The sequence below is a fragment of the Trichosurus vulpecula genome, chromosome 1 (genome assembly GCF_011100635.1).
Source record: "Trichosurus vulpecula isolate mTriVul1 chromosome 1, mTriVul1.pri, whole genome shotgun sequence".
Lineage (NCBI taxonomy): Eukaryota > Metazoa > Chordata > Mammalia > Diprotodontia > Phalangeridae > Trichosurus > Trichosurus vulpecula.
In genome coordinates, this window is record NC_050573.1 from 60,857,309 (window position 1) to 60,884,088 (window position 26,780).

General features: G+C 48.1%; 1 protein-coding gene across 1 annotated transcript in view; it reads right to left on the reverse strand.

Moving 5' to 3' along the window:
* Window positions 1–1,560: 1,560 nt before the first annotated feature.
* STK11 (serine/threonine kinase 11) overlaps window positions 1,561–26,780 on the reverse strand; it is a 175,404-nt gene continuing 150,184 nt past the window's right edge. Inside the window, exons 9-10 of the mRNA XM_036767136.1 lie at window positions 5,186–5,430; window positions 1,561–2,355 (exon numbers count right to left, since the gene is read on the reverse strand). Of these exons, the coding sequence (XP_036623031.1) occupies window positions 5,219–5,430 (212 nt within the window). The 3' untranslated portion in view covers window positions 1,561–2,355; window positions 5,186–5,218. The remainder of the gene's footprint in view (window positions 2,356–5,185; window positions 5,431–26,780) is intronic.

Here is a 26,780-nt window from a genome sequence, read left to right on the forward strand (position 1 = left end):
GACTGGAGTCCCGTCTACCCCCCCCTCCCCCGGGGATGTCCTCCGCTCACTCTGCCCGGGGGCCCCCCACCCCCTTCCTTCTCCTGCTTCAATTTCTGCATGTGAACAGACATTCTGCAGGGTCCCGTTTTGTTTCTTCTTCCTCTTTAACCGTTTGTGAGTCTCTGTTGTCCAAAGCACTTGAGAAATAATCCCGGTTCGTTTTTTTAAAAAAAGAAACCTAAGTAAACACACTGAGGTTGAGTTTTTCTAAGCTTTAGTGCCTGGCGGCCTATCATCTGGCTGCCTGAAGTTCCATTCACCACCACCCCTCCCCCCCGAAGTGCTTTGGGCCTAGTTTGTGCGCTCGAGTCAAATGCTGGAATTTTTTTCAATTGAGTTTATTAAAAAGATCACTATACACCGATCCTCAGGGTTGTCGCTTCTGTGCTGTACAGGTAACTGGGGGAGAAGGTAAAAGGAGAGTGGGGGAGTCACAGACAGCATTACCTGGCTGTCAGGGGTGGCATTTTTGTACATTACACCCAAAGAGGATTGTCTAGAAACGGCTGCAGGAAACTGGGAGAAAAGGCCTTCCCCTCAGCACCACCCAAAGACTCATTTACAGAGGGGAAAGCGACTTGTCCCACGCAGGGGTCTGAACCCCTATCTTCTGACTCCACGGAAGGAGCTTATGATGAGGTCGGCAGTTAGCTTACATGGTGTGAAAGATTTCCTTCCCCCACTAAGGGGGTAAGAAGTTCTAGCGCTCAGTTGCTGTGAGCAAGAACCCTGCTTGGAGAACTAGGGCATTAGGTATTCTAAGCCAGTGCGTCTGAGGCCTAGAGGAAACCCCCTAAGTCTTGGGATCCCTTCTAGTGACAGGGAGCTCACTTCCTCCCTTAAGCCCCTCCTTCTATCCCAGTCCTTCCTTACTTGAAATGAAACCAAGCTTCCCGGACACTCCATTGGGTCCAGTTCTTTTCTTCAGGGCCACATAGAGCTGGCTTGTTCTCTGGAGGAACCCTAAGATCTCCTCAAAGACCAGCATCTCATTACCCCACCCCCATAGTTCTCCCATTTATTCAGCCAATCCTCATGAGGCATGGGGGCATCCTTTTCACATAGGCCTTCAGCAGAACTGGAGGTGGTGGGAGGGCCTCTGGGTCTCCAACATTCACCCGGTCCCTGTACGCCCTAAGGATTATTGAGACGAGGGAGTTCCCACGACTAGATTAAGAGGAAATCTGTTCTCCCAAAGCTACATTGTGAGGGCTACACCAGGAAAAAGTATCGTTCTGGCGAGGTTCACAGCCTTGGAGAGTTGGAAGGAATCTTAGAATACAACTGAATGTTAATAAGGCTGGAATGAAACTAGCCCAAGCCAATTATACAGATAAGAAAACCAAAGCCCAGGGAAGGGGAGGGACTGGTCCAAGGTCACACTGCAAGGCAGCAACAAAGCAAGGCTTCAAACCTGGTTTTGTGATTTGGAGGCTCTTTTGCTCCATAAGACCTCAGGAGGCGAGAGACTGATGATGGGTCTGTCCCACAAACCCGTCAAGAATTTCCAGACAGCTCTGATGACCGCAGCTCAAATCCACCTCTTTGTTTTATTTTTTCTTAAAAAAAAAAAATTTAGCCACTCAAAGTCTCCCTCTCTTAGCCCTGTACAGCATGCAATGCAGTTTTTTTTTAATAGGAGAGGTTCGTTTCTTTAATACCTGTTTCTGTTGTTTTGTGATTTGTTTAAACATCACAATGTGTGGGAGAATCTCTAATATATCGCAAAGTAAAAACAAAAATAAGGGGGGAAAAATAGATACCAGTAGTTTAAAACATAAAGTGCATTATGATGGCTTTGCACAGAAGTTGTCCACCTTTGGAAGGGCAGGGCAGGGCACGATCTCACTGGACAGCTGGACTTGGCTGGTAGAAAAGTAGGATGGATGGACAATCAGGCAGGACGGATGGACAGGAGCAGAGAGAAGAGCCATCTCTGCTTCCTTCCCAGAGTTCCCTCCTGGCACTTCTCCTCCCGTCACCTTGGGGAAGGGGGAGCAGTGCAGGTTGGAGATGCTGAATTGGGGGTGGGGTGATTGGCAAAAGGCGCTGTTCCAGTGGGTGTGTGTGGGGGTTGCAGCTGGGAGAGGGGAACATCTGGAAAGGCCTGTGTCCAGGCCCCATCTGCCCTCCTCCTGGGCTGAGCAACCTGCAGCTTGTCCTCTCCTCAAGTCTGAGAACTGACTGGGGTCTGAGCGGAGGCTTCATTTGCCTGGGGAAGGGTATGGGATGTGTCCATGGCGAGAAGAGTAGACGCAGAGAACTGATGGCCTGGGATGCTTTGCTGGCCCACGGAGCCCCCAAGACAGGATGCTGAGGAAGAGATGAATGGAGAAGTTAAAACGGGCCCTTGGAGAAGCCCTAGTCGCAAAATCGGCCCCCCTTACCAGGGGCCGCCACTTCAACTCACAGCCCCAGCCTCAAGCTTCACAAATCCTCTACAATGGAGGCCCAGCAGCACTGCCTCAGTTTCCACTGTTTTACATCGGCCTGCATCACACTCAGTAAACCTACCTTCAGGAGCCTGAGACAGTGTTAGCATTATCTTTGACACAGTTGGAGGAAACAGAAACCCAGAAAAAGGGCCAAGGTAGGTGCTGCTAATGTGTACATAAGGATCCCTGCAGACTTCATATTGACTCAGTTTTAAAATGTATTATTATCAATGTTTCATTTTATTTATATTTATTTTGTTAGATATTTCCCAGTTCTCTTTGAATCTGACCTAAGTCTTCCTTCCGACTCCCACTCCAGCCCTGGTAATCCCAACTGCAGATTCAGCAGCCAGCCCCCTCCCCTTTGCATGGAGGTAGAACCAGGGTCCCTTGGCAGCTGTCATTTCTATAAGGCCAAGATCTTGATAATCAGGGCCTCTGCACAGAAAAAGCATCTCTTAAATAGACTTATTTGGACCCCCCTCACTGTTTGGGAGAAGGTCCTTTGTTCTGAATCTTAAAAAATTTTTTGGGGTGACCACAGGAGCTTCTCTGAGCTTCAGAAAGGGACCCTAGAAAATTATTTAGTCCAACCTTTCATTTTCATCTTAGGAAATTGAGGCTCAGAGAATGAGGAAGTGTTTTATACCTAAGGGGAGAAAGTTAAAACAATTTAGAGCTCTCCCAAAGTTCCATGGAGTGTCTCAAAGGGATAGGGGTCCCCCTCCTCGGAGGGCCTCAAGTTGAGGTTGGAAGACTCCTGGTCCGTGTCTTATAGCGGGGATTCCTTTTCAGGTGTATGATTCCAACTGGAAGGCCAGTGAAGGACCTTCTGACTTCCAAATTCTGTGATTCTAAAAGCCCCTGGCTCGAGACTTCAGGCCGGAGCACGGAGAGCTCCCCCCAAAACATCAGCTCCCTCCATGAGCAGCCCAGCCCAGCCCTGGCTCTCCCTCCAGGATCAAGGGTGGGAGACAAAAGAGCAGGGTGGTGATGGAGATGGGGTGATGTGGTCCCAGGTTCCTGCTGACATCTCTGATTGCCTTAGGGGGTGACTCACTGCAGATCTATGAATTAAACATGAAATCCTTCAGCTCGCTGAAGTGGAGTGGGAGACGCAATGGGGGTGGGGGTAGGTGGGTGCTACGGCACTTTCCCATCCTACCTAGCTGGTTCTGATTCCAGAAGAGAAGAGCCGCTAAGCTCTGGGAGGCTGCTGAGCAGGGAGGAGGCGGATGTTGGGAGAGAGAGGCCAGGGGGCCAGGGGAGGAGGAGGAGGGATGAGTCACCGATCCACGGATGGAGGACGTGCTCTGGAAGCATAAGTGCTGTGCCTTCCAGCCCAGGAAGGGACAAAAAGGGGGCTGGGGGTTCTAGTGGAACAATCAGCCAGGGATGTGACCAGAAGTATCTCTGGAGGAACAGAATCTAGCGCTTTCTGGGAAACTGGCAAGGGGTGGGGATGGGGCAGATTCCCAAGAAGCCCCTGGGCTGCCAGCTTCTTGGAGAGTGTGGTTGAGTCCCTATCCCCGGAATTGGGTACAGAAGATTCCCCCTCAATGGCTGCTGGAGCTTTGGTCACAGACACGCAGGGTTTTCTGGGCAGCCTCTAGCTATACTGCCTAGCCAGAAAAACCCACTCCCAGGGACTTAGGAGAGAGGCAAAATCCAGACCGGGTGGGGCCCTTCTGCAAGTCTCCTCCAAGCAAAGGCCTCCAACTCTGACCTGGAGAGGGGTTACTGACCATTTATGGGGGGCACAGGGAGCATTCGGGTGACGTTAAGAACCACAACATGGAGTGTCACAGGAGATGAGATGGAGAAGCCAGCACTCCAGAGCCAGGAGGGCCCTTAGAATCCAGAATGTCAGAGTGCTAGTCTGGGGCCGTTTCCTCCACCAACTGCCTCCTTTCTGGGGTTGGGTCAACATCACTTCAAAACCCTGAGGGGTGGGGGAAGCTGGGCAGTTGGTGCCATTGTCCAGGATGAGTCAGCCTGGCCCCTGCTGCAGGGACGCAGGAGAGCAGGCAGAAGCAGTGATAAACACTCAGGCTGTGATTAGACGGCTGGTACTCTGTCATCCACCCCCAGCCTCCTTCCCAGTCCCCTCCCCCCTCCAGTCTCCCACCCACACAGCAAGGCACAGTCATCGTCAATGGGTACAAAAACAGCTCCTGGACTGGAGCGGGGGTGGGCACTGGGGGCAGGGGCCATGGAATGGGGAAGGAAGGGGAAGAATAGAGTCTTCCAGTCCTGGTTTCCCTGCTGGGAGCTGACGGCTAGCCCCAAGCAAGGAGGGCAGGGGTAAGCCAACAGGCAGCTGAGCTTGTCTGCCTCCAAAGGGTCCCTCCTGGTAGGATCTACCCTGGGCACTGATGAACAAGAGATTCACCTCCATTCCTCTCCAGGCTCTGCCCGAAGCTAGCCCCTCTGGCATCTCCTGGCCTTTCCTTCTAACTAACATCCCTCTTCTGCAAATGTCTACTTGTGTCCCCTCTCCAAAGGGATGCCTGCACGGCCTGGGATGTGGCTCTGTGTGGCAAACCCTACCTACTGACAGAGGGTCAGGACTCTCGCTGAGGGAGGAGAAGGGAAGATGGCCGACATGTCAGGGTCAGTTTGGGAAAGGTCTCTGCAGAGCCATGCCCTCCCAGGAGGAGTGTGTGTGTGTGTGTGTTTGTGTGTGTGTGTGTGGCCATCTTGCTCACCTTTCCGGGCCCCAGCCCTGGGGTGGAGGAAGGTCACTGCTGCTTGCAAGCTGACAGCCGTCGGATCTTGCTGCTGGCAGAGGAGGCCTTGCGGGAGGGGTTGGAGGAGGCGCTGACCCTCCGCTCAGCTTTGGCTTTGGTGCTCAGCTGCGCCGTCTCGGTGCCATTCATGCACACCATCTTGGGGGGACCCCGGTTCCCACGGTTCTGTCCATTTTGTCCAGCCTCCTCCTCGGGGACCTGTCCTGGAAGCGGGAACAGAGCAGAGGGAGGAGAATGGTCAGACCTCTCCTACCACCTAGCATGTTCAACAAGTAGCGTGACCAGGGGCAAGCCTCCAGTGACGCTGAGTTACCTCACCTATAAAATGGGGATAATCCTACCTAGATGATCTGACTGGGCTGCTGTGAGAAGCTAATGAGATCATGTGTCTGAGGTCCTTTGTAAACCTCGGTGTTACCTAACCAAGGAGGCAGCAACTGGGGCTGAAGAGGAGAAGGGATAACAAGAATGCAAGCTGATGAAAACGTAACATCACCTACTAGCAGAGAGGGGACCTGGCAGCAAGGGTGGTCCACCAGGAGATTTAAGGTTGAGGAGCCTTGCGATCCAACTGTAGCTCAGACATGAAATAGCCGTATCACCCCGAGTGGGTCACTGTTTCTGGGCCTCAAAAATCAATCTCCACGTAGGTTTTATTTCTGTCTGGATTGTATTTATTTTTTGATATTTTACATCAGTCCCTTAATATCCAGCCTACACTCAACCCCTCTTCCTGACAAAGGAAAGGAGGAGGAAGAAAACAAGCATCTACTATGTGCCAGGCACTGTGGTAAGCTCTTTACAAATGTCTCATATGAACCTGACAACAACACTGAGAAATGTTTGTTTTCTGACTCTTGGTGTGTCCTTTTTGGGGTTTTCTTGGCAAAAATACCAGAGATATTTGCAATTTCCTTCTCCACCTCATTTGGCAGATGAGGAAACTGAGGCAAACAGGGTTAAGTGACTTGCCCAGGGTCACACAGCTAGTAAGTGTCTGAGGCCAGATTTAAACTCAGGAAAATGAGTTTTCTAACTCCAGGCTTGGCAATCTATCTGTTGTGCCACCTAGCTGCCCTACTGAGAGATAGGCACTATTATGATCTGCATTTTATCGTAGAGGAAACTGAAGTTGACTGGGATTGAGTAACTTGCCCAGGATCCCACAGCTAAAAATGAAGCTAGATCTGAATTCAGATCTTCCTCATTTGGGTCCAAGGCTGCCAAAGAAAAACGTCATCTGTAAGATGAGGAGGCTCATCTGATGGTCTTCCAGGTCCCACCCAACTCCAGGTTTCTGATCCTGTGACTTCGGGCAAAGCTAACAAACACACCGATCCTCCCCACAAGTATACTGCGGGTCCCACATCTGTGGGTCCCTCATCTCCAGGGAGAGGGGGAAGACGATTTCCCTCATTAGCTCTCCAGGATCAAGACAGATGATTAGGATGATTCTTTCTAGTTCAACTGCTTTTCTGATCTGCGAAATGGGAATACTGATCACTGATCTCAGCCAGCCAGCCCCCCCCCCCCCCCCCCCGGCTTATTCTGAGGATCCAAGGAGATAACCTGGGCAAAGTGCTTTGCAAACCTTAAGTGCTATATCAACGCTGGTGGTTATTATCACCACTCCTCATGTTTTCTTCCTTTCTTACAGCCCAGTAATACTCTATAACATTCATGTACCTGGTTTGCCCAGTCACTCCCCCAATCAATGGGCACTGGTTTTGCTTCCAGTTTTTTTCCTATCACAAAGTGCAGCTCTGATCTCATCGGCTCCCTTGGATTCAATTATCTTCCCTGGGCAGATGATTCTCCTAACCTCTCTCCTGACCTCCAGCCCCCACCTCTTCCTCCGTCTCCAGCTGTCTATTGGACATCTTAAACTCAACGTGTCCAAACCGGAATTCATCGTCATAGCCTGAATTCGCTGTTCAAACCCTCCCTCCACCTCCGTAGAGGGCACGAGCATCCTCCCGGTTATGCAGGACTCATCCTGGATTCCTCATTATCTCCTCCCCCCGCCCCCCATATACAAGAGGTCGCCAAGGCCTGTCAATTTTATCTTTACACCACCTTCTCTCCATTGACAATGACAATGCCACCTCCCTGATGCAGGCCCTCATCACCTCCCACCTGCCGTGACTTGTCCCTCCCTAATCGGGTCTATCCTTCACTCAGCTATCGAAGTGATTTTCCTAAAGTGCACATCTGACCATGTCAGTATCTTACACATAGTGGGCGCTTTATAAATGTTCACTGACTGACAGACGGAATGCTTCTCCCCTATTCAATAAATACTGGTGTCTCCCTGTCACCATGACAAAAGTTCAGTGATTTTCAAACCTGTCCAACTCTCCGTGACTCTATTTGGGGTTTTCTTGGCAAAGATACTGGAGCGGTTTACCATTTCCTTCTCCAGATCATTTTACCGATAAAGAAACTGAGGCAAACAGAGTGAAGTGACTTGCCCAGGGTTACACAGCTAGTAAGTGTCTGGGCCAGATTTGGAAGGTGAGTTTTGACTCCAGGCCCAGTGCTGTACCCACTTCGGTGCCTAGCTGCCCTATTCGAATTAGTGTGAGGATCAATTGTCAAAGCTTCTTTTTGGCTTTTGAAGTTCTTCATAACCTGCCCTTCCCAGCATCTTTCCAGGCTTCTTACGCCTTACAACCCTCCCTCCCTCCCACCTCAATAAACTCCAAAGGTTCCCTGGTGCCTCCAAGATCAAACACAAAGTCCTCTGCTGGGGGCTCAAAGCTCTTCAAAACCTGACCCCCTCCTACCTTCCTAGCCTTCTTCCACCTTCTACCCCACCAGGTACCATCTCTTTTGATCCAGTGACTCTGGCCTCCTGGTTGTTCCTCTCAGAAGACCCTCCATCTCTGGGCTCCAGACATTTTTACTGGCTGCTTCCCAGGCCTGAACCTCTTTCCCCCTCCACATTCCTGCTTCCCTGGCCTCCTTCAAGTCCCAACTAAAATCTCACCTTCTACAGGAAGCCTTTCCCAGCCCCTCTTAAACCTAACGCCTTTCCTCTCTTGATTATTTCCAACGTTCCTTGTCTATAACTTGCTTGTACCTAGTTGTCTGCATGCTTTCTCCCCCACTAGACTGTAAGCTCCTTGCGGGCAGGGCCTGTCTTTTGCTTTTCTTTTCTTCCCGGAGCTTAGCGCAATACTTCTGTTCCCCTACAGCCCTTAAATCCTGTGCCTCAGTTCGCTCATCTATAACATGAGGAGAATGGCCCCCAGGACTTCTGCCGGTTCTAAATCTGTGACCCCTATTTCTCCGTTTCCCTAGCCACCGCTTTCTGAATCATCAGGGATGCAGCCCCTGGGTGAAAACAAGCACACAAATACCAGCCGTGGGTTATGACCCTCACTGCTCATTCCCAAAGTCCTTCCCTCTTCTCCTCTCCACTGCAGGGTCACTCCCCCGTGGCAGCAGGCGGAGGGCAGAATCATGGGGGAGGGTGAGGCCCAGAGGGATTCAGCAACTCTGAGGTCACACAGTAAGTAAGAGAACCTTGAATGCGTGTCTCCTGACCCCTAATTTAATGCTCTTTTGGCACCCGCATGAGCTTTCCCCCTGGTTACTTCCCCAGCTCAGACCTCACTCATTTGTTCCTTCGTCCATCCAACAACCCAGAAAGCAAAGCAATTAGCCATGACTGACCTTGGCGCTGGGGTGAGTGCGCCTAGACCCAGACAGATGGAGACCAGGAAAGAATGAGACTCAGGAGGGGATAAAAGTCACAGAGTGGACACAGAAGAGCTGAGGACTTTGGAAAAAGAGGAAGGAAGAAAGAAAGAAGCACCCACTGGGTGGTAGGCACTTGACAAATATCTCATTTGATTCTCTCAACAACCTTGGGAGGTGCTCTTATCCTTCCTGTTTTACAGGTGAGGAAACTGAGGCAGAGGTGAAGTGACTTGCAAAAGGTCACACAGCTAGCGGCATCTGAAGCAGACCTTGAAATCAGGTCTCCCTGATTCAGGGCAGCGAGGTGGCACAGCGGGTAGAGCGCTGGGCTTGGAGTCAGGAAGACCAATTCAAATCTAGCCCCAGATACTTCCTAGCTGTGTGACCCTGGGCAAGTCACTTAATCCTGTTTGCCTCAGTTTCCTCTTCTGTAAAATGAGCTGGAAAAGGAAATGGCGAACCCCAAATGGGGTCTCAAAGAATCAGACACAACTGAACAATGCTCTAACAACTTCCTGATTCCAGGCCTCACCCAGGGCCTGGGATAGGGGTCTCTGTTTCCAGTTTGAAGCCGCTGATCAGGGAATACAAGGGGAAGGGAAGGCAGGCTGGAGTTTTGGACATGATGAGGGACAGGAAGAGAAGATTTCTCTTTGCTGGCGGCCTCAAATCCTGGGACTCTGCCCCCAGGTAATTTTAAATTTTAGAAGCACGTCATGCTCCCCAGGTCCTTGATGGATGAGTCACCAAGAGCCCTGGAAGCTCAGGGCTGCAGGGCGAGTCCATCTGTATTATCCTGGGATCTTCAGTGTCGATCACTGTCCCTGGGACCCTCCCGCTGAGGAACAGTGGCTCCCCTGCCTGGCACCAATCTGTTCAGAGAGTGTGGCAAAGGCAGGCAGAGAAGGGGTTATGTTATGGACTGCCTGCTGGGACTAACCTCCCAAAGCCCACCCAGGCCAGGAGTCTGTGGATTCTCTGGAGCCCAGTGGTGCAGTTTATACATTACAGGACAGGACCAGTTTCTTTGCTCTAAGCCCCCAGATCTGGGGAGAATCTACCAGACATACAAGTTTTCCTTGGGCCTGGCTACACCTCTGGGGAGAAAGACAAGATGTGAGGAGTCTAGGTGGTGACTCTAGCCATTACGGCTATGGATGGGCTTGACGATTGGGAAGATGAGTTCGAATCCCTCCTTAGACAAGATGTGACCCTCAGCAAGCCCCTTTCCAGCTCTAAGTCTGAAGTGCAAAGAGTAACGATCATTCTTCACTTCTCAGTTAACCACTCTGGGCCTTGGTTTGTAAAAGGGGACGAATCATACTGATCAGACCTGCCTTACAAGGTTGTGCGTACAAAACAATGCTTTGTGCATGAAACAAGCAATCAGTATTTATTAAATGAGGCTATGTGCCAAGGCCTTGCACTAAATGCTACAAGCCAAAAGCGAGACAATCCCTGCCCTCAAGAATTCAGACTCTACTATGTAAATAAACATTATTATCCCCACTTATGTGGCCATTGGAGAGGTACTGCAGCAGACTGGCTAGAAGTTTATTCTCTCCTTTCTGGGGGAGGCAATCAGGGTTAAGTGACTTGCCCGGGGTCACACAGCTAGGAAGTGTGTGAGGCTAGATTTGAACCCAGATCCTCCTAACTAAAGGGGCAGGTGCTCTAGCCACTGTACCACCTAGCTGCCCCTAGAAGGTTATTCTCAAAGGCAGGAAGACCTGGGTTCAAGTCATGCTTCTAATACATACTGGCAGGATGACCCTGGGTAAGTCTTTTAACTTTTAAGTCTTTTAAGTCTTTTAACCTCTCAGTGTCGAGGCAACTCTAAAACTAAGTTTCAGAGAAGCCGCTGATCTGCATTAGCAGGAAATTCCTCACCTAGGGGTCCCCTACATCAGTGGTGTCAAATTCAAATAAAAGAGGGGAGGCCACTAAACCACACACGGGGATGCTGGGAGGCCTACTGTCTTGGTGTTGTCATTCAGTCACGTCCGACTCTTTGTGACCCCATTTGGGGTTTTCTTGGCAAAGATACTCAAGTGGTTTGCTATTGCCTTCTTCAGCTCATTTTGCAGGTGAGGAAACCGAGGCAGACTTCGATTAAATGGCTTACCCAGCCAGGGTCACAGGGCTCTAAGTATCCGAGGGCAGATTTGAACTCAGGCCTTCCTGCACTGTCTAGCTGCCTGACTGTCTTGTGGGATTAAAAGATAAGAGGTGCTTCTGAGATCTAGTCCGCCTCCAATGCTTTTTTTTTTTTTGACATTACCCAACTTCCCCAGGCATTTATGCAATCATCAAACATCTACTATGTGCTGTCTGCCCAGGAAACAAACCATGTAGCCACAGATGAATGGGTGTGGGATTGGGGATGAGGGAGATTCATGACCCTAGACTCAGATCAAGGCCAGGTCAGAGATAAAGAGGGAAGAGGCTTGCCCCAGGCCACAGAGAAGCTGAATGGCCAAGCTGGCATTCAGATTCTCCCACCTGTCTCAAAATCCAGTGCCCTTTCCAAGATACCTGCTACCAACCATGCTCAGCTGAGCTGGGGGTGGGAGGATCCGATGGGGAGAAAAGTAACATAGTTTGTCTTTAGAACACTCACACGGAGACCTGGAGCTGGCTAAGGAAGCTGGGGGATTCTGGGGAGCAGCCTGATTGGGATTCTGTCACACAAGACAAGGACCCCCCACCCCCAGCTCCCCGTGACTGTCACTCACACACGTGCCGAGAGGGAGGGAGAGCTCGCCCCCACTGAAGTGAGCTCAGCACCCACCTCCAGTCACATGACAAACTTACATTAGTCACGGCAGAGCTTTGGTTGGAGAAGGGGGGTCGTCAGAAGCCTGTCTGTCAGACCTGCTGCTCAGGGCTTGGCGCCCCTTTCTCCAGGGCCCATAGGATAAGAGAGTGAGGTCAGGGCTGCTCAGTCCATGCAGACACATTGCCCAGCTTGGTAAAATCGAGGCAAGTAACAGTACACTCTCACCTCAGGAGGTTCTAAGAAGAGGGTTTTAGAACCTGATGAATGGACAGGAACCCAACCAGACCACCTTCCCCACCCTCTGAATTTCAGCCAGGCTGGGTTTACCACTTCCAGAGCCTTATCGCACTCGTGTCACAGTATTAAAAAAAAAAAGAGAGACTCTGCAAGTCAGACCTGGGATCATAGGAGCCTGAGTATAGTGGAGGATGGAACCTTGGAAGTCAAACAGTTTATGCCTACTGCTTTACAGATAGGGAAACTAAGGCCCAGGGACATGAAGTCATTTACTTGTCCAAGGAGACACAGATAGGACTAGATGCAGAATTTGAACCCAAGTCTTCTGTCTCTTAAAGGAGTGCTCTTTCTACTATACTAAATTCTGCTGCTAATTAGCTGTCTGACCTTGGCTGAGCCACTTTGATTCTCTAGGCCTTCCTTTCCTCACCTATAAAATGTGGACTATAACACCGGCACCACCTTCTTCCCAGGCATGTGGAGCCACGATTATACAGATGGTGCTGCTCCATATGAACACATGCTACTATCATCCCTATCCTGGAGACCCTGCCCACATCATTTCCTTCTCTCAGTCCAGACCAAAGCTACCAACCCTTCGAGGCCTGGCTCTATTTCTGCTACCCTCAATTTCCCTGATCACTCAAAAGACATGAACAAGCGGTTCTCAAAGAAAAAAAAAATCCAAGAGTTCATCATTTCTATAAAGAAACGTTCCAAATAGCTAATAATTAGAGAAATGCAAATTAAAATAATTTTGAGGTTCTGCTTCACACCCATCAGACTGGCAAAGATGACAAAAAGGGAAATGACAATTGTTGGAGGGGCTGTGGGAGGAGAGGCACATTATTGTACCATTAAGGGTGCTGCGGATTGGTCCGACAATTCTGGAAAGCTATTTAACTGTGTCCAAGAAGTCCTGAAATTGGGGTACTTTTTAACCCGGTAGTGTCATTACTAGGTCTCAAAGATATCAAAGAAAAGAGAAAAAGAAACCATATACATACAATTATTCAATGCTTCTGGATATCACAAAAAAATCTTGAAAACTGAAGAAATTGCCATCAAATGTGGAATGGTGAAACACCCTGAAAAATCATGAAAGGGATGGATTCCGAGAAACCTGGGAAGATTGACATAGAGTTAGGTCTATTTTTGTGTGAACAATGAATCCCTGAAGTGGCCCCATGCACTCAAACTGGAGCTATCTGAAGCTACAACCATGGGAAATATGGCCACGGATTCTAGCCCAGTGGGAAAATATACACTTGGACTCTGTATAATGGGACCGAGTTAGAGCACATATGTTAAGTCACAATAATTTGTGACTGGTTAGATATTGAGAGTGAAAGAAGCAAAAAGAGAGACCCATTTACCCAATAACAATGGGGAAAAAGACCTTTGAAAGACAGACTTAAGAACCCAGTGGTCAGTCATGACTTCAGAGAACCAGCGATGAAGCAGGCTATTCACCTCCTGACGAATGTGATGAAGGATAGGGGATATATTTTTGGACATGGCCAATGGGGAAATTTGTTTTGCTTGACTTGTCATTGTTAATCTGTTTTTCAGTCGTGTCCGACTCATCGTGACCCCATTTGGGGTTTTCTTGGCGGAGATACCGGAGTGGTTTGCCATTTCCTTCTCCAGCTCATTTTACAGATGAGGAAACTGAGGCAAAAAAGATTAAGTGGCTTGCCCTGGGTCACGCAGATAGTAAGTGTCTGAGGCCACATTTGAACTCAGGTCTTCCTGACTTCAGGCCCACTGCTCTATCCAGAGCCACTTAGCTGCCCCTTTGCTTGACTATGCGTTCTCTGTCTCATGTATGTGTGTGTGCATGCACATGCGCACACACACGTGTATAGATCCATATAATATACAATTACATATGTATGCACATGGCTAGCATTCATATATTGCTTTGAGGTTCACAAAACAGTGTACATGTATTAGCTCATCTGATTCTCACAACAACCCTGGGAGATGGCTACGATTATTACCATCACCATTTTACAGATGAGGAAACTGAGGCAGAGGTTAAATGATTTGCCCAGGGTCACACAGCTAATAAATGCCAGAGGCAGGATCTGAATTCAGGTCTTCTTGACCTCAGGCCCATCTCTCTATCCACTGTGTCACCTAGCTGCCTACAAGGGTTTTACATACGTGTGTGTGTGTTTATGTATGTGTATCTATGTACACACACATATGTAGTGGTTTTTTGGGGGGAGGCAGAGCTAAGAGAGAGAAGGGGGCAGAGACAGGTTTGGAAAAAAAAGAAAGAAAAGAAAGAAGAGAGGGTCACTGAAGCATTTAAAAAAAAAAACAAAAAAGAACAGAACGAAGATCAGAAAGAACCACGGACAAGCAGGAGTTCTGAAAGTCACCTGATGAATTTGTGATATACATGAGCTGTCCCAAAAGTCTTAGTGGAGTTTCAAGCTTTAATAGTTTAAACTGCACTATGACTTTTGGGACAGCCTGTACTTAAAAGCAAAAGGGAGCTCAACAGTAAGAGGTTTCTGTTTTTGCACACAATCCCTTTTCTTTATTCTACTCTATATAGGGAAACACTCATTTTATTTGGTGTGTGTTTAGTTCAGAATTAAAAACAAAATAAGCCAGGCGTTCCCTGATCACTGTACCTCACAGCAGGGTCTCCTCCTGGGGACTCTCAGCACTCCTAGTTAATTGGTATAATAACTGCTGGAGCCCCCTGCCTGCCTTCCAGGCTACTACAAGACTTAAGAGAAGAGAGTGTCCCTTTTGCTCGGTGGCTGCCTTCCTCCTACTCTGGATTTATCTTGTGTGTACCGATTCACACGTGTCATTGCCCTCATTAGAATGGAAGCTCCTTGAGGGCAGGGGCTGTTTCTGCTTTTTCTTTGTATCCCCAGGGCTTAGTGCAATGCCTGGCCTATAGTAAACACTTGAGGTCCAAATTCTCTCCCTCCCTCCCCAGTGAGAAGGCAAGCAATATATCAAAAATACATGTGAAATCATGCAAAAATATATTTCCATGTTAGCCACATCATAAAAAAAAGCAAGAAAAATCAAGAAAGTGAGAGTAATTGGCTCTCAGAGCTCATCAGTTCTTTCTCGGGAGGTGGACTGCCTTTTTCCTGTTGATTGCTTTATAAAGCATGAAGAGCTCTAGGCATAGGATAGCCCATGAATCAATAACCAAGCACTTAAAAAGCCCCCATTATATGGTGGGTGCTGAGTGAGGGACTCCCTTTTGAGGGAAACTCCAGTCGCTCCGAAGCCCCTGACCTAAGGGACTGGACTTAGTTGGTAAAGTCAGAACTCAGAGGCTGTTGGAAGGTGTTGCTTTCTGGTGACTATCAGGCTGTGAAGGTGCCTTCCCGCTCCTGAATATACTCCTCTGTCACTGTACACCTCTGGGTCTCTATCTTGGTGCCCTCACAAGGACACAGGCTCACCAATGGGCTCTTTTGGGCCTAATTCACCCTGGGCAGCCACATGGAGCTAGAAGTTATCTGACCCTGTCACCATCATCAGGATTTCTTCAGTCGGGATGATAGCTCTGCCTGGGATGTAGTGATCTAGATGAGGCTGTGGACCGTTGTCCTTCTTTCCATGGGCGTAGAATGGAACCCTCTACGCTGGGGTCCCAGGAAATTGGTTATTGTAAGTATTTTGATAACTATTTATTTCACTATAATTGGTTTCCTTTGTAATCCTATGTATTTTAGGCATTTAAGAACATGATTTTGAGAGGGAAGGAAGCATTTATTAAGCACCATTGTGCTAAGCAACTTATAAATATTATCTCATCTGATCCTTGTAACAACTCTGCCAACAACTCCATTTTACAGGTGAAGAAGCTGAGGCAAACAGGGTCACACAGCTACTAAGGTCCTGAGGCAGGATTTGAACTCAGAATTTTCTGACCCCAGGCCCAGTACTCTATCCACTGCAATTAATAAATATCCATTAAGCAGCTACTATTCACAGGCACTGTGATAAGGGATGGAGATACAAAAGGAGGCAGTCCCTGCCCTAAGGAAGCTTACAAACTAATGGGGGACACCACAAGCAAACAAATATAGACAAACAAGCTCTATGCCGGATAAATAGGACATCAGTAACAGGAAAGGCACCAGAATGAGGAGGGGTTGGGAAAGGTTTCCGGTGAAAGATGGGATTTTAGCTGGCCTTAAAGGAAGCCTGGGAGGTAAGTAGGTGGAAAGGAGGAGAGGCTCCAGACATGGGGAACAGCCACTGTATCGCTTTGCTGGGAGAATCGGTCCACAGCCTTCACCAGGCCACCAAAGGGGGCTAGGACACAAAAAAAGTTGAGAGCCCCAAACCTCTCCATTCTATAGGCCTGGGAAGGTGCCCTTAGATTCTTTTCAACCCTTGCCCATCCACCATCAATGTTTAGCATTGGGTCTAGGTCAGACTAAGAAGGCAAGAAATGGTTAGCAAGACAACAGAGAGTACAATCAATCCACTATGCCCCTGCCCCACTGAGCTCTGGATGGATGGAATCCTTCTGGGCTAATAAATAGCCCCTTTGGTGACATGTGTAATGAGACAATCCAGTTGTTTGCACAGCGGTGCTAGTTTTTTTGGTAGAGACACCAGCAATACTGTAACCAATACATTCTGCGGCTGCCACGCCTAACATTCATATATTAAATTTGGCCAAGGGGAATTCCACCCAGGCCCGCCTGATTGACCAGGGTCTACACTACCAGCAATTCTCTTTGCTGCCTGGCCTGAGGCTTCTAATGGGATATTTCACAATCATGGTATGAACTATGTGAACAAATGGGTGAAGTACAAGGTCTGAAATGCCTAACTGGGTAGGGACAGATCATGGGGCAGCTAGATGGCGCCATAACGCACAAAGTGCTGGGCCCGGAGTCAGCAGGCTCATCTTCCTGAGTTCAAATCCGGCCTCATACACTTACTAGAAGAATGTGACCCCGGGAAGTCACTTCACCTTGTTTGCCTCAGTTTCCTCATCTGTAAAATAAGCTGGAAAAGGAAATGGCAAACCACTCCAGTATTTCTGTCAAGAAAACCCCAAATGAGGTCACGAAGAGTCAGACACAACTGAAAAACGACTAAACAGAACATAAGAATTTAGATCCTTTATAGTCCAATGAAGCTGCTCAAGAGGTTACCAGCCTATGAAATTCCGAGGCTGAGACCCAACCTGTGCAAAGCTGAGTATGTCTCAGAGACAAGCCACAGCAGAGTGAGCCGGCCTTGAAGTCAGGAAGGTCTGGGTTCGAAGTCCGACTTCTGTTACATGCTAGCTGTGAGACCAAGGCCACAGCCATTTAACCTCTTGTTCCCTCTAACCCAAGGCACCCTATTTTTTTGGAGAAGCATGCAGACTCCTGCTCAGAATGATGTTTTTAAAGGTGGAGAATATACAGGATTACAAAGCAAATCAATTGTGTTGAAATACAGTTATCGAGGTGATCTTAAAAACCAGTTGCTTTATAGATTTGGTAGAGGAGATTGGTGACCTTGGAGAAAGCAGTTCCAGTAGAATGGTGGAGTTTGTAGAGAGGCAGCACGGCTCAGTGGAAAAGACACCTCCCGCCCCCAACTCCTTGAAAAAACTGCTGAGAGTCAGCGTCTATACTTCTCTTCTCATACTCTTCTGAACTGAAATTGGTCTTTCCCAATTTGCCAGTGATCTCTTAATTGCCAAATCTGTCAGTCTTTTCTCAATCTTCATCTTTTCTGCACTGCTGATTGCCCTGCTCTCGCTGGGTTTTCATGACTCTGCTCTCTCCTGGGTGGGCCCCACCCCCACCCCCCTTGTCTGCTCACTCCTGTCTCTGGGGCTAGATCTCTGTCCATGGCACCCCTAATAAGTGGGAGTGTCCCCAAGGGTGGGTGCCCTGGGCTCTCTTCTTTGTCCTCTATACTATCTTAGTGCTCTCATCAGCTCCCTGTGAGGCCAATGATCGCCAGATCTATATATCCAGCCCTGCATCTCTCCTGGTTGTCAGTCCTCACTGCTGTAGTCACCACAAACTTACTAAGTGCAAAACAGAACTTGTTGTCTTTTTCCCCTTTTGAACTTCCCTATTACAGTGGGATGTACCATCATCCTTCCAGTTACTCGGTGTCACAATCTTGGTATCATCTTGAACTCCTCATGTGCAATCCCCCGTGTGGCCAATCAGTTGCTTAAGCTTGTTATTTCTACCTTCCCAACACCTCTCTAGTACCTGTCCTGTCAACTCATACAACTACCAGCCTAATTCAGGCCCTTACCACCTCTTGTCTACACTAGGGTCTTCCTGTCTTAAATCTTTCTGCAATCTAATCTCCCCACCCCCCATTCCCACCTAGCTCTCAAAGTGATTTTTTTTTTTGAGGCAATCAGGGGTTAAGTAACTTGTCCAGGGTCACAAGGCTATTAAGTGTCTGAGGCCAAATTTGAACTCAGGTCCTCCCAAATCCAGACCAGGGGATTTATCCATTGTACCATCTAGCTGCCCCTCCAAGTGATCTTGCTAAAGAAAACACAGGGGTGATAATGTCATAGTCCTACTCTATATTACCTCCAGGATAAAATACAGAGTCCTTGATTTGGCATTTAAAACTACAACTTGGCCTCTTCCAGCCTTTTCAGGATTCTTATACTTGATTCTCTTCCAAAGAATTCTAAAATTCGGTCACATCGGCCAATTTGACGTTCCGCACTCACTCATTCACAACACTCTCTCTCCCGTCTCTATGTTCTGCATCATCTGTCCTCCATGCCTGCCTGCCTGCTCTGATTCCTCACCTCCATTTCTTAGAATCCCTGGCTTCTTTTAAGCCTCTGCTCAAAGCCTTTTCAAGGCCCTTTCCAGGTCACCGTCCTACTAGAGATTTCCTCTTTACAGTGGTTTCATCGACTCTGTAAGTCTCTAGTACTTTACTTATTTATAAGCATGTTGTCTCCTCCATTAGAACGTAAGCCAATTAGAATGTAAACCTGCCTTTCTTTGCATTCTTAGTGCTTAGTACATTGCCTGGTACCTAGTAGGTGCATAACAAATGCTTGCTGCTTGACTGGTCCATCAGGAGTCACACACCCAAACTACCTGGGTCACCTTGGGAAGTTACAACCTCAGTTTTCTCATCTGTAAAATGAATGGATTAGCCCATATGGCCTCTGAGGCCCCTACCAGCTCTAAATCTATGATCCTATGAATGTAATGGGTTGGAACATAAGTGGATATTAGGGAAGTGGCAAGCAGACAGCTGCTTCCAGCTGTCTGGCAGTGCAGGAGAAGCCAGAGATGGCAAAGTGGCTCATACATGACAACTGCTTAATCAGTGACAGCTGAGCAGAACTGAACTGGTATTAGCTGGAACAATACAGTGAATCTGCTGAATTATGGCATCCTGATCATTTTGGTAAGAGTAACAGCCTGCCATTTCTATGGTGCTCTTTACATACGGTCTCCTAAGAATAAGCCTGTGAGGGAGGGGGTCATTATCATCATCCCGATTTGACAGGTGAGAAAACTGAGGGTCTGAGAAGCTGAATGAGGTCTGGGGCCACAGAGTTGCTAGGTATCTGAAGTAGGCTTCAAACTCAAGTCTTTCTGATGATAAGTCTAGCACACCAGGTCAAAGAAGATGGAGGAGAGAAAAGGCTGGAAGGGCCGGAAGATACATTTGAGAGAGTAGAGTAAGACCCTCAAGGCTGAAGTGGATGGGATCAAAGGGAGCTCTTTTTGGGTGGTCTCAACGCTCACAGGACTAAATATGGGGGATGGTGTCTGGGTTGAGAAGGGAAAAAGTCTGCAATGGTAGATGGCCAATAAGAGTAAAATCTGAAAGGTTTTTACTAGCTCTGACATGCAGTGTTCTAGGGGCCCTCCCAGCTCTGCCATCTTGTGTTCTAAAGTCTCTCCCAGCTCTGCCAAACAATGTCCTAAGGGCCCTCCCAGCTCTGCTATTCTGAGTTCTAAGGTCTCTCCCAGCTCTGCCACCTTGTGTTCTAGGGGCCCTCCCAGCTCTACCATACTATGTTCTAAGGGCCCTCCCAGCTCCAACATCCTGTGTACTAAGGTCTCTCTGAGCCTCGACATTCTGTGCTCTAAGGGCCCTCCCAGCTCCACGACTTACAGCTCTGCCTTTAATTATCACAACTGCCATACTTCCTGTCCTTTCCATGTAATTATGCTGGAGGGAGCTTCTTTCACTAGCACCTAAGTTTCCTGCACCTGCACTTATTCCCCAGTTTCAGCAAAAGCCCATGAAAACGAATGTTTCATACTCTTTCTATTGTCTGTAACCCCAGGTTTTACTGCCTGAAAATCCCAAGAGGTCTTGGGGTGGGACAATTCATCTTTTACAATGTGACCTGCCTCAAAAGCAAGGGAGCTGTCACGGAGACACAGCTGGCGGTGGGGAGTGGGGAAGGCAGGGAGTGAGAGGCCCCAAGATCAGAGTCCCTTGCAGTCCGCTCTTCTGTAGCATGAACGGTCATCCTGGACACCATCGAGGCAGCAGAGTACTGGTGTGGTAGGAGCGGCCCTAAACAGGCCATCGAAGACTTGATCACACATCCCAGATCACACATCCCAGCTCCCGCATCCATAATTTGCCAGGCCAAGGGACTCTGAGCAAGTCTGCTGGTCTCCTAGCTTCATTTGTCTTATCTATGAAAGGGGTAGAACCAATGCTACATTCCTCAGGACGCTTGCTATACTCCAGTCAAGTGGGTTCCCAGTTGTTCTTGGCAGCTTACTACACGGTGACCCCTCTGTGACATGCTGAGGTTTTTCAGATGATTATAAATCACACCTTTTATAGCAGTTTAAGGTTTGCAAAGTCCTCTTCTCTTCCCACTATACAATTAATGAAAGCATGACCTACGTGAGGCACAGCAGAGAGATGGGCAGATTGGCAGTCAGAGGAACCTGGGTTCAAATACTGCCTGTATGATCTTGGGTGATTTACCTCTCTGGGGTTTAACTTCCTCATCTGTAAAGTGAGGGGGTTCAAACCGATGACCTTTGGGTTCTCGTCTATGCTTTTATGAGTCTTCACTATCCCCATTTTGTAGGTGAGGAAACTGAGGCTTATGGGGGAAGTGACTTGCCCAAGGTCATGCCTAAAATCTTTAAACTACCTTTTAGCCAGAGTAATTAACTCCTCTGATCATGTAAGCCGTCATTCTTAAGGAAAAAAAAAACTATAGAGTGATACAGATCCATATAGACACCATCCATTACCTACCCCGCAAGGTTATCATTATGAGCCAAGTCCTTTTATTGCAAAGGGCTCCAGAAATAGGGGCTTTTATGATGCTGCTGATGCCAAAAACCCTTTCTGGGAAAGGAAACAAGGAGAGAGAAGCAAGAGGAGCCAGTTTCATCAGCTCAGCCCTCCCCGGTGAGAGCGGCCCAGGCTCAATTAATGAAAACAAAGAATTTAACACTGAAAATAGGCTTTCTGCACCCGTCACTGCAGCCCACACTGGAGCCTGTGACCTGTTGTGTCTCATCTATTAAAACTGCCACTATCCTGCCTCTCCATTAAGGGCTGCACATTGCTAAAGACCAGCAGCCCACACCTGTCCCTGCTGCGGCTGCCTGCGGCCTCGCTGCTGCTCGGGGACGGACGTCAGCTGGCCCCCACCGCCCCTCGCTTTCTCCCCAGTCACCCCGCTTGAAGATTCCATCTCCTCTCAACACAAAAGCTGTTCAAAATAGGACCTCTTCTTACATAAAGGGCTTCAAGATGGCCTGATTCACCAGCTTCAAAGCGCACGTCTGCTTGCACGTAAGGGATCGTTGGCTATAAAAAGCCACCTTAGTAAATACTCGACACCCTTTATTTTTAGTTTCAGGCTTTTTAATGCTCCCAATCTTCCTGCTCTCTCCTGGCTCCCCTCCCAAACACGCGTCAGGGAAAGAGAAGGAAAAGACGCAAAACCTGGAGGCTTTTGTTCTGCTTTGAAGTGTGGTGGGGCAGTCTGCCTGCTTGAGGAAAAGGGCTACGGATTAGTTCACAGTGCTAATTTATGAGGGGACTCTCCCCCAGCCCCTGCAGCTGCTGGCTTCCACAGATTCAGGGAACTGTGGGGTGAGAAGAGGGCTTTAGAGACTGTCTATTCTGTAGTTAGAGGGAATAGAAACCTAGAGAGGAAAGAGGAGAGTGCAGAGGAGCCAGGCCTGAACCCAGGGATTCCTTGTTCCCTGGTCAGTGACCTCTTGGACTCAGTGCCAAGCACAGGGCTATGTCCATTTTTCATTTGCAGGGTAGGAAGTGACCAGGAGGAGCAAGTCCGGGACCTTGTGGCAGACACAGAGTCAAGCTTCCCCAGCTCTCCTGGCTCCAAGGCCAACTTTTAAAGAGAAGTCACTTGCCTGAGGCATAGGTCAAATCACTACAAGAACTGGGGCTCTCACCCAGGTCTAGATGGAATCACAGGATGCTGGGCCTTAAAGGACCTCGGAGGGTGTAATGTTCAAGCTCCTTACGTTAGAGATGAGCAATCTAAGCCCCACAGAGACATGGCCAAAGCTGGAACTCGTCTCCCAATGGCCAGTAAGCATTTCTCCCTGTCCCCTCCAATTTCTGGAGGGCTTCCCTGCACTGTCCCAGATAGACCGAGCTCTTTGCTTCCTCTTCCCAGATGATGTGGGCTCCTGCCGTGGGACCACCCACCACTCCTTCAGCCGAGGCAAGTCAGGCCCACCATCTCTTCTTTCCAAGAGGCAAATCCTCTAGTCCAGGCCTTCCTGAAGCATGACTCCCTAATACAGCATTAATGACAAATGAACTCTGTACAAATACTTCCAGTATCAGAGAACTCACTCCCTCTTTAAATGTCTCAATCTGAGGACTTTATACCTCTGATTAATATAAGATTTGAGATTCACTGACTACAATCTAAATGAAAAGAACAACAAACTGAAACTGGACAGTGCCTAATTATAATGATCAAGCATGGCCCTGAAGAAGAGATGAGAAGATGTGCTTGTCCCCTTCTTTGGTGAGGTGATGGACTATGGGTACAGAATACTACATACGCTGTCAGAACAGGTGTGTGCCACCAGGGGCAGCTGATCTATCAGTCAGGGTTGTGGAACTGCTGAAAATATTTTTACCTCTTTCCTTCTGGGTAGGGGAAGGAAGAGGGATGTATTTGGAAATGAAGGTAATAGAAAACAAGTTACGTAGAATTTTAAAAAAGGGTCAAGATGAATACAAAGTACATATCTATGCACATCCATACATATGATCCTTCCCCCATGCTAATGACCCACTCTTCACTATGGTGTGGAGATAACCTGGGGGCCTCAAAGGCACATGCTGGAGAGACACAAGCCCGTCCTACCTGTCTCCTTATAGGGATCAGCCCAGCTAAAAATAATCACGGGTGCTTTAAGTTTACCAAATGCTTTTGCTCCATACCCAAAACCCTGTGCCACACGGAGGTCCAGAATTACTATCCCCTTCTCCAACCGTGGGTAGCGAGGTTCATACGGAATGGCATGCTTTCCAAGGTCACACAGTAATTAAACAAAAGAGCCCAGGTTTGATCCCAGGGTCTCCTCACACAGTGACCCCCAGTGCCTCTTCCGTGAAATTCATCTGGAGCAACTCACGAAGCCCCAGCCCTGCCCCCTTACTGAGGTGTGTGCGTGGGGGCTGTATTCTGTGCTGTTGACGCCATATCCACACAGAAGAAATCATGAAGGCTTGAAATATTAAATACACACACACACTGAGCTCCCACCTCTGCCTGTGACTCATTCCCTATTCTCCCTGCTCAATTGATCAAAACCATTTGCAAGTTATTTTAATGGAATCTTTTCCTGCTGGAGGCCTGCAGAGCCAAGCAGCTCCAGCACCGCCGGGGGCTGGCTGAGGAGCGAGGATAAACGATTCCCACAGCAAGGTGCCCCTTAATTTTGGTTTATTCACCAAATCGCGAGGCACCCCTGACGGTTTGTTCTTCTTCCCTGGGAGGGGAGGCTTCATCATTAATATTCTCCTCCCCACATGGGCTCTCCCTAGCCCTCTGACAAATGGGTGGCATGGCAGCAGCTTCTCTTTTAAAAGGAGGCCAGAGCCTTCTTCGGTCAGCTCAATTACCGGTTTGGGTACCGATGATTTCATCTTTGGCCAGCCCTGCACTCCAGCCCCAATCCCGGGGAGCCTGTATTATTTTAATACTATTGCTACTATCACTAACAGCTGCTCTTTATAGAGCACCTTAAGTTTTGCAAAGCACTTTATAAATACCTCATTTGACCCTCACAACAACCCTGGAGTCAGGCATTGTCATCATCCCCATTTTACAAATGAGGAAACTGAGGGAGCAAGGGTTAAGTGATCTGCTCGGGGTCTACACAGCCAGTAAGTGTCTGAGGCCACATTTGAACTCAGGTCTTCCCAGCATTCTATCCACTGTGCCAGGTGCTGCATTTATGATGTAAATCACAGTTCCTCAGTTTCCCCAGCTCTTTATATTTTACAAAGATCATTCTTACAAAGCAGCAGGGACAAGTATTATTTTTCCAATTTACCAGGAGATAAAATGAAGACTCAGGTAAGGTTCAACGACTTAAGGTCAATGGCCATAGGTACACATTTTGCCCCTTTTGATGCCCACTATCTATGTGACTCACTTGACCTTCCTTGGTCTCAGATTTCTCATTTGTAAAATGAGAGGGTTCAGCTCGACAGCCTCCAAGGTACATCCAGCTCCAGACCCATAAGGTTATGATTTAAAGTCAGAAGCGTCCTTCAAAAGCATTCAGGCCAATGCCCTCATTGAAAAAAATAAGTGATGGGTCTGAGGCCCAGAGAGATTAAATCACTTCCCAAGGGTCACACAGCTGGAGCTACACCTGTGGTTTGAATTCAAGTCTCCTAACTCTCGGGGAATCCATCGCCCACGTCTGTACCAGTATGTTGTGAGCTCCTGGAGGGCATTTATTGCTTTTTGTATACCCAGTGCTTAGCTCAGGGCCTGGTGCATGGTAGGTGCTTAATAATTGTTGCTTGATTGATAAAACATTAGGTCTGGGTGCTGTTACTCTCTCCCCGTGGTTTGCTACAGGACTTGACAAATCACTGCCCTTTCTCTGGCCTTGACTTTGGTGCTGGTAAAATAGGTGGAAGGGGTACATTAGTTAGTCAATCGGTCAACACTGATTAGGCAACTATAATGTGGCATGGACTCTTGGAGAGGCAGGGGATATAAAGATGAAACAAAAATCAAACAGTCCCTGCCCGCAAGGAGTACACACTCGACTGGGGAATATAACATGCACAAATATTAGCACTGGAGGTTTTATCCAAGTCCACACAGCCAGGAAGCACAACCCTAGGGAGGCCCCAGGAAGCTGGTCAGGCTGACAGGCCACCTTAGCACACGAAGCTTCTGGGCCCTCTCACTGAGAGAGCACCCCTGCAATCCTAGAGTGTTAGTGCTATGAAGCATCTCGCAGGCCACTGAGTCCCGTCACCTCCTAGCTGTGTGACCTTGGGCAAATCACAACCTCTCTGGACCTCAGTTTCCTCAATGTAAAATAGAAAAAAACACAAATTTCTTGTGAGTTTCGTGGTATGGAAAGGCCTCTGGAAACTGACAAGCACCAGAGAAATTCAGGCTTTGATTCTATAAGTGAGAAGACTAAGGTCCAGAGGAAGTAAGAGGTCGGCCTCAGGCTACACGGTGAATAAGAAGCAAAATCAGGACCAAAAAAAAATAATGTAAAAGTCAGGTCTCCTCACTTCAAGTTCAGGGTTCTTGACTGGCCCCCGCCCCAATTCCTGCTGCTCAGGCAGTGAAGGGCAGGTAGCACCTGCTGGATCAGAGGATGAAAGAAGGATCCCAGTGAGTAGGAGCTTAGATTCTGAAGGGGAGGCCCTCAGGGAGCAATGTGGATGGACAAGGAGGTAAAAAAATTAATTCAGTATATTTATTTACTCATTTTGCTCGGATGGACCCGTGATTTCATTGAATTAGGAAACTCCTGGGGAGGAAACACAGATTAGCAATTGGTTTGCAATTTATACTTTGAAAGAGTTGCCAAGGGCACAGAGAGGGAAATCACTTGTCCAGGATCCTCCAACCATTATGTGTCAAAGGCAAGACTTGAGGCTGTTCCTCTATCCACTAGGCCATGTTTCTATGCTTCCTAACCTTAGGTTGTATTCATAAGGGCAGGCAGCGAGGCAGCCCAATGGTTAGAGCGCTGGGCCCAGAGTCAGGAGGACCTGAGTTCAAATCCAATCCTAGGCACTTACTAGCTGTGTGCCCCCCGGCACATCACTTAACATGTTTGCCTCATTTTCCTTATCTGTAAAACGAGCTGGAGAGGGAAATAACAAACCACTCAAATATTTTGGCCAAGAAAAATCCAAATGGGGTCACGAAGAATCAGACATGATTGAGCAATAGCAATTCATAGACGCAGAAAGCTCAATAATAATTTTGCTATATAATAGCTAATAATACTATAATAGGTATTTAAATGCTACAAATTAAATTAATCCAAAAATATAAAATTAAATGCTATAAATAGCATTTATGGTAGTGAGTTAAGGTTTGCAAAGAGCTTTAAAAATATCTCCTGTTATCCTTACTGAACATTCCTGGGAGGTGGGTGCCAATTACTATATCTGTTTGTTACAGATGAGGAAACTGAGGCAGACAGAGGTTAAGTGAACGTGCCCAGGGTCACACAGCTCGTAAATGTTTGAGGCCAGATTTGGAGTTCTATCTTCCTGACTCTACGTCCAGGATTCTGTCTCCCCACTCCGGGTATCTCCTCTGTGATAACTATTATGTTGAATTTGGGGCCCAACATT